The sequence below is a fragment of the Phalaenopsis equestris genome, unplaced genomic scaffold (assembly GCF_001263595.1).
Source record: "Phalaenopsis equestris unplaced genomic scaffold, ASM126359v1 Scaffold000301, whole genome shotgun sequence".
Classification (NCBI taxonomy): Eukaryota; Viridiplantae; Streptophyta; class Magnoliopsida; order Asparagales; family Orchidaceae; genus Phalaenopsis; species Phalaenopsis equestris.
This window is the reverse complement of record NW_018164743.1, coordinates 1,207,923-1,223,769: the sequence shown is the minus strand read 5'-3', so window position 1 is coordinate 1,223,769 and position 15,847 is coordinate 1,207,923. Positions and strand designations below refer to the sequence as shown.

Sequence of the window (15,847 nt, the reverse complement as noted above, 5' to 3'; positions counted from 1 at the left end):
TATATATATATATATATTATAAACATGATCCTTTGTGAGCGGGATAGAGTTAACAGGGTTCAAAGACATCATTTCCCAATGATGGCCGAGTTTATTGAAGATTTCAACCGGAGGGGTCCATTTTCAAAATAAAAAATCAAAGGCTATTTTCAAAACTCAAATAGTATATACTATGAACCTGGTCTTAGGTAAGCATGTCATACTTGACAAGGCTCGAAAAAGTCGATTCCCCGATGATGGTCGTGTTGATAGTATATTTCAATCGGAGGGGTCTATTTATAAAAATAATAAATAATAAATATATTTTAAATAATAATAATATATATTTAAAAACATTATGTCATCTAATGCTTTAAAGCAAAATTTCATCACAATTTTTTGTCGAGGTTAGACAAATCTAATGCTGACTCGAGCTCACAAAGAGTCAATATCATATTAATCTTACTACTAAATTAAAACTCAAACAATTCTATGCTAGTAAGGACATGATTTATATCCTTTGTCTACGTGGTCTTGCCGCTGAATAGCACCAGACGAAGTTATTACGACCAGAGCCCTCTGACCGGGTGGTTTGCTACTAATGGCACCATTATATTATGGTCATGGTTGTAGCCCGTATGTTTCCCCAATGACAGTTTGCTCATTTGAGTATTGAATCATAGGTTATATTTGATAGGGCAAAAAGCCCTCTGTAAGCTAAGATTGACTTATATTAGTCCTCTTAGACAAACATTCACCCCAGATCTACAAGGTCCTCTTGGACGGAGCAACGCATGACTGCTGACAAGGATCCTTCGGTCAGGTTGGGTTGACTACCTCCGCTGACTAACTAGACCCTGGGACCATAACAATCCGGATGGAAGAACCATGGGATATTGATCGATTTTGTCATCGTTTCCCCCACCATCTGTTTTGAGCTCACAGAGATAATTTTTATAATTATAAATTTAAATTTACTATTGTTATATGTTAAGTTTGAATACTTAGCGCTTAGTGACTAAACTTAATCGAAAGTATTATCTCGTTATTGAGAGGGGTGATTAACCATAAGGGCTTACACCTATGGGAAACGTCAAACCCCATATCTTAAAGTCCTTGCAAAATGAAAGTGAAATCTCTGGGTAGTGTCTCATCTACTATCGCTTATAAAGATGTGATTGAAGTGTGAGAGCTTTAAATCGACTTAGTAGAAGGAATACCAAGTTTACTCCAAATTATGATAATTTAAGCTATTTGAAAGACGTCTTTTAGGATTAAGTTTTAAGTTGTTTAAAAAGGGTTGAAAAGATGGTGGAGGGCTAGGAAAAAAAAAGTGAACTTTTGATCTTGAGTTATTGATGGAGTTTGGTGGAGTTTCAGAGAATTTAATAGTATAGGGAACAAAACTAGGTAGTAGTCTTCCTTGATTTATTTGAGAGCTTTAAAGATGGATTTGGAGTGATTGTGAGGCCTTGAATGTTGGATGGATAGTCATGGGAGATGCTTAGGTTATGAAGAATGATGTGAGGAAGCTTTAGAGCTACTTTTGAGAGAAGTAATAATTAAATTATAAGAGTAAAAGAGATAACCACCAATCCACCAATGAATAACCCAACACAAATTTACCAAGCATTCAAAAATGAAAAAAGTTTTCTTCATCATACTTTCTAATTAGGGTTTAGGGTATGGGTATTAGATATGTCAATACATATGAAAAGAATGGTCTGTTGTAAATCTTCCAAAAAAATATGAAGGTACGTCCAAACAAATTGAGTAAAAAGAAGAAATTTTGTGAAAATGATGCTCATTGGAAGGATCACCGGCAACAATTCCAGAAAGGAGTTGCTTGGCAAGCAAAGAAGCCATCTGAGCTTGTTTACATAAATGTGTGTGGGCCAATACAGACATCTCATTCTCAAAAAAAGTACTTCATACTTTTCATTAATGATTTTACAATTATGAATTGAGTGTATTTTATGAGGCAAATACATGTACTTTCCATTATTTTCAATAAAGTTCAAATTTTTTGCTTAAAACTGTTGAGAAGTGACACAGTTAAAGAGTACAAAACATGTGCATCTTATCAAATTTGTGAGGATAAAGGTGTAGAAAAGAAATTAATTGTTGGCTCCACTCATCAATAATTTGGGGTATCCATTCATTTTACCTCAAGGAAAAGAATAAGTTGAAAGACAAGCTGCTTAATTTATTTCATCTCCAGAACCAACCAATGAAGATGAAGAATATGACAGCCAATCAAAGTTCGTTATTATCACCAATCAGCTCGTCATCCCTAACCTCAACTCCAAGAGAAAATGAATTTAACGGATGCTTTGAACCAGAAAAGAATCAATAATGATGAAGTCCAGCTCAACCAATGCAAAGATTAAGAACAATTTGAAGGTATAATAACAGAAGCTCCCCATTTTTCTTAGAATAAATTCATAATACTTCCTTACATGGAACTTGTCAGCATTAAGCAATCTTCCCCTGCAATAAAGTTCAATTACTTATATACGATCCATATACAGCATCCCAGTACTCAGCCCCTTCCATTAGCATCTAAATCAACCAACCCAGACTTATACGGAACCGAATCATTCAAAATCCAATCATCCCCACCAATAAACTCACCCACAGTAAACCTCTCAGCATCCACCTTCCGCATCCTCCTAAACCCTTCCCATCTCACTCTCCCCTCAGTCCCAGCCCCAGCCCCAAAATTCTCAAACTCCCCATAATAAATACTTTTCGGCGCCTCTTCCTCGCCCCACTCAACCCATCCCTCGGGCCTCACAAACCCGTCCATATAACACTGCATAAAGACCGTGGTCGAGTAGTTCTTCCACGGCCTGCCGAGATAAGTATAGACCGAATGCGTTAGGTTGATGAGATCCTTACCCGGTGAAATCTGGGAGAGATGGACGGAGAATCCGCTTCGGATGGAGGGGCAATCCTTGCCCTGTGCGGTGATGGAGATGATCTGATTGGGGAGAGGGCGGCGGGGGATGATTCTGCAGAACTGGAAGACGGCGGCGGCGCGGCCGAAGATGAAATCGACGGTGCCGCGGATGGTGGAGTGGAGGTAGAGTTGGCGACGGGAATGGGCGTAGAGAGTGTCTTGGAAGGAGATGAAGCGGCATTTGTAGAAGATGGAGCGATCGGCGCTGTTGCGGACGGCGACGGCTTGTTTCTTTTGGGGGAGGGCGGTGTTCTTGAAGGTGATGCCGGTCGCGATGAATCTGTCTCCGTTCACGGCTATGAGGACGAGGACCAGGATCAGCATGAGTTGGGAGGATTTAATTAACAATTATATAAATTTGAATCTAGCAAATGTTGAAAAAAATTAAATCACATAAATTATTTTACAATAAGGACATATTTATGATGGTGTTAAACCAAAATAATATTATAATAACACCAAAATATCACCATAATACCATCAAAATAATATCAATTTGCACATAAGTCATTTGTATGCAATATTTTTTTCTTACGCGGCTGCATGAGAGGACATTTTGATCTTTTCTTTCTGGTTGCATTAGCTTTCGAGAAGGCATTTTGATCTTCTCTTGTAGCTCCATTAGCGTTGAAGTTGGAGAAGGTATCGGCGACGAGATTCAACAGAATCTAACATATTAGCTTGGATGTTTTGTATGTAAATAATAAGTTTTGGGTGTTGGATATATAAATAATAGTTTTAAGTGCTATTTATCTAATTATAGTTAATATGGTAATATATTAATTAATTATTGGTTATCAATCAATTTAAATAATAAAAATAATTTAATATCACAAACTTAATTAGCCCTTGCCTACATCACTCTCTCTCTTCCGCTCCCTTCCCTCTCCACCTGAACTCTCATATGTGTCCCTCCCACTCTCTCAGTTTTTGCCCAAAACCATCGTCTTCATGAACAAGCCTCAGGATACACTCGTGATTAGAGCTGGCTGGGAAGGCAATGATGGGATCATGATCAATATAGACTGAAGAAACTCATATCTTTCTTATCCTTTTGCTCTGCTCCTATCATTGAGGAAGCTAAGTTTGTTAGTTCAATTCTTCCTCTTCGCCATTCCAGATCTACCAAGTCTGTGTAACAACAAGATTCAGTTATCCATACTGAAATTTTGAAATCAAAATTTATCAAATATGCAGCTTTATTTTTTTCAAACAGACAGTCTAGCATGATTTAACTTAAATCCAAGTTAAATTCTAGTATAAATTTGTTGTCTGCAGCCCATGGGTGGAACACAGTCAATTCCACTTGTGAGCTGGTCATGTCAGCCTTGAATCAGCTCATTAGTTTTGGTTAACACAAGAGTAGACTTAGAATATGAGTCGGCACTAAATACTGATGAGACATTGTACACTTCACCTATTACTTCAACTAATTTTTCATCCATCATTTTAACCGAGTTAGGGCCTTCAGAGGCTTCTATGACTTGGAGAACTTTTGTTTCCACATAAGGGATTTGCTTCCTAGCTAGGAACAAAAGTAGCAACAATAGTCACAATAGGGGAACATCCAATAACTCTCTTCTTCAAAGACGAAGAAATTGTATTCAGACTTTAGGCTGAATCACATTAGAAGTTCCTTTTCATCAATAAATTGGGGGTCTACCAAGAAAAGTTAAGATATCTGCAGGTCATTTTGAAGTGATCAAGACTCAATCCAAACTTGATGACAAACCCACCATTCAGATAAATTTTATTGAGAAACACATTTCTTCAATTTTTAAAGAAAAAAATTAATTAAGGGGATGAAATGATTCCTTTAATAGAGATACAAATAAGGATTGTAATATGAAGTTTACTCTCGAATATCTAAATTTTAGTGAATTTAAGAAAGAACTTGTTTAGAAAATAACTCAATCAAAGCATTGAATTCGACCAAAAAAAGTTATGAAGTGTACTCATTAAACAAGGTTAAATGAGAAGCTAAATTACTTAAATTTTAAAAGATGTTGAATGGGCTCATTCCATTATTTGGTGGATGGAAAATCCAACAAGGAAGAGATGGGTAATCTGAATTTATGAAGGGTACAAACACACTACTGATGAAAAATAATATAAGCCAACACTAAAGATGGAGAGAGAAACCATCTCAAGTGGAGTCACTAGAAATATCTGTTAGTGAATAATTTTTTAATGATGAAGAAGTGTCCACAATTTATCTTGGAAGATTTCTATCTAGATGATTAAATATGTCATTTGAATAATAATGCATCTACGTGAGGAAGTTTCAAGTAATCGACCACTCTCGTCGACCATCGCCAACCACTGTCGGTTGACCCTTGCTCATTTTCAATGACAAACTCTATTTTCATACTAGTTACAAAGTTTCTTGAGTATGATGTAATGAAGTATTTCGAATACGAGGTAATGAAATATCTCAAATATGGTGTAATAAAGAATCTTAATTATGGGGTAATGACATATCTCGAACGTGGGGTAATAACATATCATGAATGCATGGTAATGAGGTATCCCAAGTACAAAGTAATGACATATCCTAAATACTGTGTAATGACATATCCCAAACACGACGTATTGAAGATCCCATGATAACTCCTAGTGAAAATTGCTTATGACTGTCATATTCAAAATATGATGACTTTATTCAGACTCTTAACATTATTTTTCTCATGTTGTATAACAATAAATGTTGTCTCTCGTAAAAAAATAATAAGTTTGAGAAAAATATTGCAACCACCAATTGGTACGTGTAACACCAATTATAATCTATGTGTGTAACTACGACCTATGTAGCTAACTACTATTGTAGTTATCGAATGTGGCATTTGTGACTATCTACGATATATGTAGCTAATAATTACAACCTACACAATAAACTATGGGCTATATAGATAATTGTTATTACCACTACCAACTACAACATATGTGACTAACTACGCCCTATGTAGCCAATTGTTATTGTAACCACCAATTATGTCCTATGTTTCCAATTACGACATATATGACTAATTGCTACTATAGCTTTCAACTACGGTCTCTATAGCCAACTGACAATACTTCATCTACCAATTACTGTCCATGTGAGTCTGTGACCAGTTATTACGATAACATTCCACTACACAATCTTTATGGTTGACTCATACCCTTAGCTACTAACTATGACATATGTTGCCAATTACTACGAAAGCTTCCCACTATGACCATTATGATCACTTGACACTCTTGCAGTTATCCACTATGACCTATGTGATAAGTCACTACTGTAGCTTTCCGTTCCGGCCTCTGTGACTAACAAACGCTCTTACAGTTACCAACTACGCCTTATGTAGCCAGCTAATGCTATTGTAGTCACCAAATCTATAGCCAACTAATGCTATCAAAACTTTATAGTATGACCTTTATGGATAATTAACATTATTACAATCACCTTGTACAATCTCTGTGGTCAATTGTCATTATTGCAGTCATAGGCTATTACCTCCGTGGTTGACTACTGCTATTACGACTTCTAACTATGAATTTTGTGGTCAATTGATGTTATCGCAATCACCACCTACGACCCTCATGACCAATTGCCACTATTGTAGCCATCAACTACAACCTTCATAGTCAACATTATTTGTTGTAGCCAATCATAACAATGTAATTATAGCATTATAATTTCATCTCGTCCAATTCAGGAGGAAAGTGTAATAATGTACTTACAATCATATAGTATATTACACTGATTGGGTTAGTCCCGTGATTTTTTTTTCCTTTTAAGATTTTTCTACAAAAAAAGTCTTGGTGTCTCATCTTGCTACTTTTTTAATATCTGCGTGTGTCAGATCTTTATGCAATTTTAAGACGTTAAATGATCAGTCTACCATCGTGAATCTTCCAACACATAACAAATATAAATATTAAATTTTTAATAATATCATAAACGAATTTTTCTATTTATTTAAATAACACCGAGAATTTGAACATCAAATCAAATTTATCATTAAAATCAAATTTTCTAAGATAAAATACACATTCTATATATTTTAATATGGTTGTGACACTATAATGTTTGTAAATATAAATATTAAAATTTTGAGGCTAGATATGTAAATGAAAAAAAATTGTGTGACATTCTATAGAAATCCCTCAAATACTTCATATAAATTTACTCTACATGTTACTACATAAGCAAAACAACACAATGCACCACATGAAACAAATTCCCATATTTCTATGTGTTAAATCTCCACTCTTTTCTCCTAAAGTCCAACAAATAATCTAATTTGTTTTGATGGATCAATGGTATCATCTTATACAATATATATATATATATATATATATATTCTTACAAGGACATGGGTGAATCATATAAATATTAAAATTTAATGCCATAAAAAAAAATAAAAATCATTGAACCCATTTCATATATTTATCCAATTACATTAAGCTTCCAACACCACATACCTAAAGTAGCAGTCTGGTAAGTGCTATATCCGTCTCCCACACTCCTGTTCCCAGTTATAAATGTCCGCCTCATTCCGCCACCTTTCAGTATCAGTCCGGTGAGTTTCTTCGGCACGACGACGTTCTCCACGTAGATGCCTCGTTTGACGATAATCTTAAAGAAGGCCGACGGTGATCGGCGACTCTGAGTCGCGTATGCGATGGCGTCGTTCACGGAGGTGAAGTCGCCGCTGCCGTCTTTGGCTACAATAACCGTCCGATTCGATGGGATGTTGAACATAAAAGATCCGACGGCGGTGGCGGCGTTGGTTGATTCACTCGTGCCTGTCCATAGGAAATTAGTTAAGATTACCGTTTTAAATTTCACGAGAGAGATTGTGACTTTCTTGCAAATTCAGATTTGTTCATTTTCAATCACGTGTGAAGTCACGTGCTTTACTTCTGTAGTCAACGGTAAATATATAATATTTAAATTAAAAAGTAATTCAACTTTATATCACCTTATATAAAATATGTTAACAGATATACCATTCAATTATTATTATATGCAAATTGAATACATAGCATTTAATATTTATTTATCTGCCGTTAAAACTTTTAAAACTCATGAAAATATATAAATGTATAAATATGAAAGAATTGAGTGCTACGCATGTAAATTTCCCTTAAATCAATTAAAATTTTGCAACACAAAGCCATAATATTCACAACCAATCAAATTACCCTTAACGGTCATCGCACGTGCCGCTCCCATCTCCTCCAACCAGCTCTCCAGCAGCCCGAGCGCCACCCCATACACCTCTCTCACCCCCCCCCCCCCCGCCGGAAAAACTCGCCGGCGATCATCCCGGCCTCCTCCAGCCCATCCAAACAGGTTCCCGCTCCGGCAACCGCCGAGCTCATGAGCGTCATCAAATCGTCAGCTTCCGTCGACGTTACATTCTTCGAGCTCATGAGCTTCCGTTTAACGAGCTTCAGATCAGCAGAGCTGAACTCCATGAGCTCCGTGCAGTCTTCTACAGTGGGTCCGACGAGGCCTGCTCGGACGGGGAATCGGGATGCCGAGCGGGTGGCGGCGAGGCTGCGGTCAACGGCGGCGAGTGAGAGGCTGTTGGGGGTTGTGTGGGATTGAAGGTTGGAGATGAAGGAGTTGCAGTGGGTGGGATAGCATGAGGTTTCGCAGGGAGAGATGGCGCCACCGCCATAGCCGGCGGCGTGATTGGCGGTGAAGGTAATGGAGATGAGTTGGAGGAGAGGGAGGAGAGGGAGGAGAGGGAAGGGAAGCATGGCTTAAAGTGCTGAGGGGGGTTGATTGAGTGCTTCGTTATTTATACGGTTGAGAGACTTGGCGAAATCTTACTAGTAGTTTTTTAAGGAAATGGTGGTACGATTTATATTTTTTTAATTATATCAAATTAATATATAGTTTATGTCTAAAATTAAGAAGAAGTTTGTATTAATTATAATAAATTGTTTGCGGCTTTGTAACTATTTGAAGAAATATTATATGTGAAGTTATTGCAGAAGAAATTATTAATCAAAAGCTTACAGTTGTCATTAAAAATTTACAATTCAATTTGGCAAACAACGACCACCGCAGTTACTCACGATCAGATTGCAAAACATAGCTTCCGACTATAATTTTTGAAAAAATAGACAAAATATAATTTCGCAGAACACCATAAAAATACAGTGCGATATGCCAGCGCCGTGGCACCACAACCTCGAACACAATCTAAATTTATGGTGTGTTGATAAATTTATGAAGCATTTGCCAAGAGACTCCATACCATCCAATGCCTATACATTTATATAACTAATATCTAAATGTCAAATTTATATCACGTAAAAAAATATAATTAGTTTAATTTTAAAATGTAAGATAATCATTTTAATACATAAATAATGAGCTATATTTAGATGGTAGATATATATGAAAATGAAATGGTATGTATGTAAATTTTCATAAATTCATCACTATGTTGATTTTGATATTAATTTAATGTTTATAAACTTATTGAGATGAAATTTATATTTATATCTATATTTTGCCATAATTTTATACAATGATATTATATGGAAGAACTGTTAATAAGATATTTCTCCGATTATTGACGTCATAAATAACAAAGAACTCATTGCCCTCACTTTAGTCTTCACCACTAATGATTTCATCCTCTCTTAAGAAGTGGACAGAACTTATTTTCAAAGGCACAATTAATTATTTAAAATTTATTTTTTATATTTTGTTATAATTTAATAATTTCCCATAACACTAGTGGAAGTTCACAATTAAGGCTTCGTTTGAGAGCACTACGATTGCACGTGCTAACACGTATAAGAGTTTCATTTCGTTCCGCGAACGAGCATTTTCCAAACTTTTTTTTTGAAGTTCTTGCATAATTTTTCTTCGTTTTAGATCACATGTCCTTTTTTTCGATCGATCAACACGACTTTTAAAGAAAGTTTATTGACAATGAAACCTCCTTCAAAAGAAGCATTGATGACGCTCGAGAACTCGGCGGCGGTCGGGACATGCAGCTGTTTCGGCTTATTGGTTGAGGTTAGGACGGCCGGCGGCGAAATTGGGGTATGGGGTGGCGCTTGGACTACGTGGGATGCGGCACGTGCGAAGATCAGCAATGACGCTAAAATTTTTCCTAAGTTTAGCTCCCGCACGCTTTCTCCATTATTACGAGTCACTGCAGTTGTCAGTTACTTCTTTTTAATAAATCCTGAAACATATAAAGTTAGCTTGGCTGACACAAATATATTTTATAATGTCTATTTTTGAGTGTTCATTGCTGTCCTCCTGCAAATAGACAGTTGCTTCATTTAAATCACTTAATATTTTTTTTTATATATTTGAAATTTATTTATAATATGATTAGGAGGCATTTAAATCACTTATGTATATGCATATTTAAAATAAAAAAATTCCAATTTACAAGGAAGCTCTAAAATATTTAACATCATTCAATTTCTGATGTAACATATCTACAATAACTAGACGTGTTTGGGGTAGCTGCAGGTTATTGAATAATCTGTTGGTAAGTTGGGTACGACGACTATTACAAATTTTTATTTTTTTAGAGAAGCCAAACCATTGTCACAAAGTTCCCAGATAGGTGCGGTGTGAAAACACTGTTTTCGGCGTCTTGAAAACGCATAAACTGTCAAAATGCAGTTTATCCAAACAGGTCATGTGCGTTTTCAAAACGCCACCACACCAAATAAACTGCCTCAAATGGATCCTAAGTCATTTTTTTTTTTAAGCAGAGGCACAAAATAATTATAGATAAAATAATAATATAGAGAATGTAACATATCGTCATGTGAAGAATTGGATCAACGAATGTGCGCAATTGGGGTTTTTGGTTTCCACGCACAAGCATGAGTGCGAGAACACGTGAAATCGAGAAGAAGAATCGGCGATCACCACGAGCTTCTATTGCGTACGGAAGCGTCTGGTGTTCAGTCAAGACCACTAAAATACAACTTTTTTTATACATCTAACTATGAATCTTATACTTCCTATTTGATTTTGAAAATAAATCTAATAATTATAAAATTTATCATATTTTAATTTGATTTCATATATTTTTGCACCAATTTTTTTCTTACCAAAAATTTGTCATTTCTATGATATCAATGAGAAAATTAATAAGTGGATAGGTTGTTATTTTGAATGAGAAATTTTGACTTTATTTGTCAAATAATAGCAAAAATTTAAAAAATATACTTTGATATTTCACTTTTTGGGAAAGTCATGAAATGCCATTTCATGCAAAATAAATACCCCCAACACTTAGACTTGTGTGTTATGTCATGTAAGATTATCATTTATGAATAATGATTTTACAATCAAAGTTCTAGAGCTAAGGTTTCATTTGAGAAGGCATTCAAGCTCAGTTTAGTTGTCCTGAATGCCGACGTGCAAATTTGTATTCATTTGGTAAATCAGTGTTTCTCAATTTCTCACGAAATTATTTCACCGCAACGTCAAATTTTTTTTGTCATTTTAGAACTCAGATGATGATGCCCGTTCCGTCACACGACTTTTAAAGTAAGTCTGCCGAACGCCGAATCTCCTTTGAACGAAACCTACAGTTGCATCTTCATTTTCAAGTGGTTGTTGAGAGGGGAGTGCATCATTTGATCAATTTTTTTTAAAAAATTTAACTGAATTAAACAAATTTGATTGATTCAATTCGATTTCAATTTTGCAGTTCAATTTTTAGTTTTAAAATTTTCAATATTTCTTATTAATTATGCAAGTTATTTAATTTGTAGTGTTTGTTCATAACCAATCTTCAACTAATAACTAAACTCTCAATTAGTTCATACACAAAATGTTTAAATCGAATTAAATTATTTTAAGTCAATTTCGTTCAACCAAAATTATGATTTGTTCATGTAATTTTTTTTTAAGAATTTCAAATTGAAAATCGAATCATTCGAACTGATTGAATGCTCACTTCTAACCATTTAAGAGAAGCGATGTTATATGTTTGACTATTTAAATTTGAAAATAAATTTCATATTTCTCACTAGATCATAACTTACTTAAATATTGAAATAATGAGCTAATAAGTTATAGAAAGATTAGTCAACATTAATGAAAATTTTGAAAAAAAAAGTTTGATTAATAATGATAATGAAAATTTTGAAATACTATAAAATGAAATATTTAAGAATGAATTTTTTACTTAAAAAACAAAATTTTGAAAAAAAAAAAAACTGTATTTAAATACTATTTTATTTTCAATATTGTTTTAAGAATGAAGTTCTTCGAAAAGAGAAGTTTAGGTGCATACAACATGCCCCATTAGATTTGAAGCTCAATTTAACATTGCCGTAATTTGATTAATAACTCTTTTGAACGGAACTTTAAAGGTTATAAATAAGATAAATGATTAGAGATTGTTAGGTATGACTCATATACCAAATGAGGGACAGATGTTGGAGCGAAATGGAGCGAGCCACCGAAGCGGAGCGGAAACGTCTGTCCAATCGGGGGAGTTACGTTATGTGTGTTAGGGATGCAGGGGCAACGCCCCCGCGGAACGATGCATGAGTAATTTTGTAATTATATATATGCATATTGTAATCCTAATGGGTATCCTGTACTCTTTTTCTGAATTGAAAGAAAGTCGCTGTTCTGTTCCTGAGAACGTAGGCATCTTTGCCGAACCTCATTAAATCTTAATAATAATAACGACAAAAACGTTAAATGCCGATTTTTATTATGTTGAATATTATTTTAAATACGATTTTACAATTAACTTGACATTAAAATAAAAAATATAAAAAAAGGGGACAAAATAACGATTTTGATTTATTTTAAATAATATTTTCGTTATCATTTTACTTGGTATATAAATTTAAAACAAAAATGGACAAAATCAGTATTTAAATATGTTAGTGTGGAGCCCGATCACGCCCCGCTCGCGACTTCCGCAAAAGGCCGCGACCTCTGTCCTCTGTCGCGAAACGTCGCGCCAACTGCTACATCCTCCAATGTTCCCGTTTCCGTAAAGCGAAGCTTCGCTTCGCCCCGCTCAGCCGCTCCCCCGCCCGGTTTCATGTTAAAAAAGAGCAGCTCTCTTTCAGATTAAGTTTAGTTATGATTTTTTTGTTCTTTTTTGGACTTCTACAGGACAGTGGAAGGGCTTCCTTGGGATAGAAGAGAAGTGCAAGAAATAGTTCTTTACGGCAGAAGGAATAAGGAAGAAGGAGAAGAATATTGTTCTCCATTGGCTTCTTCTTGGTGGCTTGTAGCAGAAGAAAAATTAGGTTTATTTCTCTTGTTTATCTTCTTCGGTTTATTTTTGTGTAGAGTTTCTTCGGTGTATCTCGGTGTAGAGAAAAAAAAAAAGAGAGAAGAAGATAGAGCAACGAAGTGTGAGATTCCTCTTGTAAGTCGAGACGATCGACCAGTGTAAATTCCTAGAGTTGGTAAAATCCTCCGCAACTCCGTGGACGTAGACAATTTGCCAAACCACGTAAATCTGTGTGTTTTGTTGTGTTACTGTTTTATGGTGTGAATTTTCTCGTTCTATTTTTTTGTTTCGTCGATCGTTCTCCTATTTCTATATACATATCTATATACCACAATAACTGATATATATCTCACAACAAAATACATATTTTGATCATCAAAAACATATTTAAATACCAACTTTGCCGATAAAAAAAAAATAAATAAAAAATGTTGTTCCTCTAAAAGCATTTTTTAGAACCACAACTTTAAAAAATTCATCAATATTATTCGAACATGCTCATAAATAACACTTTATCAACTCGTGGCATTTAATCATCTTGATGATAATTGTGGTACATGAGCAAGCAAACTTGTTTTATAGAATCATGAGAGATCCCCTTGAAATGATAATTTTTTAGCCCTTTGATCAACCATGTGGTAAGAATCATTTCATTTCTCTTCAAGGTACATGCATGCCATAATGTTAATTATGGTCGAATTAATTGAGATTATATTATTAGATTTTATTTCCATTGTTTAATCTATGTTAATGGCATTGAAATTATTTATGTTTGTGATGTATGTGATAGTTTAATCTATATTGGAAGATAGAGGTCGATACTTCTGAACATATACTTCGGTCGAATGAAAGATCTATAGATACTAATATATAATCAAGTTGCAGAGGAGATAGAGGCTCGACGACTTATTTGACACTCATTACATTAGCATTATTGAAAATAAAAATATTAAAATATTTTATTGGGAAATCAAAATCAATTAAGTGAAAATTTTGAAGGTCTGATGTTAGAGATCAAATATTAGCAATAGCAAAACCAACCTCTCATTTGAGGTTGGAAAATAAATTTATTGAGAGAGATTAAATTAAAAAATTCTTATAATAGTAAAAAAAACTAAAATTTGAGTCTGCCCCAAAATAAGCGCGGTCCCACCCTAGACTATTATTTTAAGATAGTTATTGTTGATTCCTAAATTGTAAACTTGTGGAACACCCCCCAAGAGTTAGAGCTTAGAGAAGAACAATGAGAGAGAGGGAGAAAAAGAGAGAAAGCTATGGATTGTAAGTGAATATTTAAATGTCAGATTGTTCCCAAGAGGATCTAAAAGGTCACTTTATTGATGTCATGGTCTCCTATTTATAGAAGTATGGGAATCCAAGTATATATAAAAAAGAATACTTTCCATAATTGTCTGAATAATTGGATTTAAATTACATGGTAATAAAAATAAAATGACGCGTGATCGATCAGTTAGCTGTGTCGGTCATCTGTCGTGTCAATGTATATTTCGATCGTATCAGTAGATTGCATCTTTCTTCTTGGAGTTAACCTCATTTTTGGGTCACATGCAGCTTCCAAAGCCATATGAAGCTTCTGAAAGGGTCTTAGTGCCTCTGAACCTTAATAACAACACTGTTCTCCTTTTTGGCATGGCGTGGTCACCCTGCATGAGGTGTGCCCAAGCCTAGGTGTGGCCACGCCCCCTGGTTTTTTGTCACTGATCCGCAGCCTTTGTCCATGGAGCGTCGTCACAACCGTCCACTAGATTGGACAGCTGAAAATATCTAGCAACCGTTGAAGGTTGTGGAAACCACTGGAGTAATCTGAACTGATCTCTCATCCAATCGACAGCCCAAAACAGCCATAGTTGCCTATAAAAAGCGTTTGTTCATCTATGTCGAGGTGCTCTGTCTACTCGTGCTATAGGTGCTCGGTGCCTGCACACTTGCTCTGGAGGTGTGAAGTCTTCTCTGAGTGTCTTCTTTAGTCTCTGGTCGCTGGTAAGTCTTTCCTCTTTTTTTTTTTTTAATTGTTAAGTGTTTTAATTCAAGCATTCAAGTTTAAAAGAAAAAGAAAACTTGTTTAGGTCAATTTAGTAGCCTTGAATTAGGCTTGGGTTTGGGTTTAACTCAATTTGACCCGAACCCGACCTAACCCAAATCCCTAAAATAGTTTAACCCAAACCCTAAAACCTAACTCAGTTATGACCCGACCTAAACCTGATATAACCTAAACCTGACCCAGCTCAGGTCTCACCCAACTTAACCCAAAACCTAAAACATAACCATGTTTGACCCAAACTAGACCCGACTCAACTTAAGTCTAGCCCTTAAATTTTGATATTTATTTACCTATCTAAGACTTAAATTTTGATACTTATGTTTATAATATATTTGTGTCATAAATTTAATTATTTAATTTATTTTTAAAAATTAATATTATCATTATTTTTGTGATATTAAAAAGTTAAGTGTTTTGCATTTAAATATAAAATTTTAGGTATTATAAATGTAAGGGATTTTGACATTAAATATAACATTTTGACCGCTCAAAATTCAATTTTTTTTTTTATTTCAACCACCCAAAATCCACCCAAAACTTTAAATAAAATGGATAAATCATGTTGGCATCAATTTTTGGATGTCACGAGTGCCC

At 34.9% G+C, this 15,847-nt stretch overlaps 2 protein-coding genes across 2 annotated transcripts; both read right to left on the bottom strand.

Annotated features, from left to right (window-relative positions):
• Positions 1–2,343: 2,343 nt before the first annotated feature.
• Positions 2,344–3,265, bottom strand: LOC110025530 (probable pectinesterase/pectinesterase inhibitor 41). The gene has a single exon (XM_020726073.1). The coding sequence runs from the start codon at positions 3,263–3,265 to the stop codon at positions 2,522–2,524; it is 744 nt and encodes a 247-aa protein (XP_020581732.1). The 3' UTR covers positions 2,344–2,521.
• Positions 3,266–4,263: 998 nt separating this feature from the next.
• On the bottom strand, positions 4,264–8,695 carry LOC110025484 (probable pectinesterase/pectinesterase inhibitor 12). The gene is made up of 3 exons (XM_020725991.1): positions 8,245–8,695; positions 7,409–7,732; positions 4,264–4,466 (listed from the first exon to the last, which is right to left on the bottom strand). The coding sequence occupies exons 1-3, from the start codon at positions 8,693–8,695 to the stop codon at positions 4,264–4,266; spliced, it is 978 nt and encodes a 325-aa protein (XP_020581650.1).
• Positions 8,696–15,847: the final 7,152 nt, after the last annotated feature.

Bases quoted from the DNA above. Each gene is read 5' to 3' on its own strand.
- LOC110025484 (XM_020725991.1), bottom strand. From the start codon at position 8,695: ATGCTTCCCTTCCCTCTCCTCCCTCTCCTCCCTCTCCTCCAACTCATC. The intron at 7,733-8,244 runs GCGAGTTTTTCC...TCCTATGGACAG, and splicing joins GGAGGCCGGGATGATCGCCG to GCACGAGTGAATCAACCAAC. The intron at 4,467-7,408 runs GTATGTGGTGTT...TTTTGTTCCTAG, and splicing joins TTACCAGACTGCTACTTTAG to CTAGGAAGCAAATCCCTTAT.
- LOC110025530 (XM_020726073.1), bottom strand. From the start codon at position 3,265: ATGCTGATCCTGGTCCTCGTCCTCATAGCCGTGAACGGAGACAGATTC.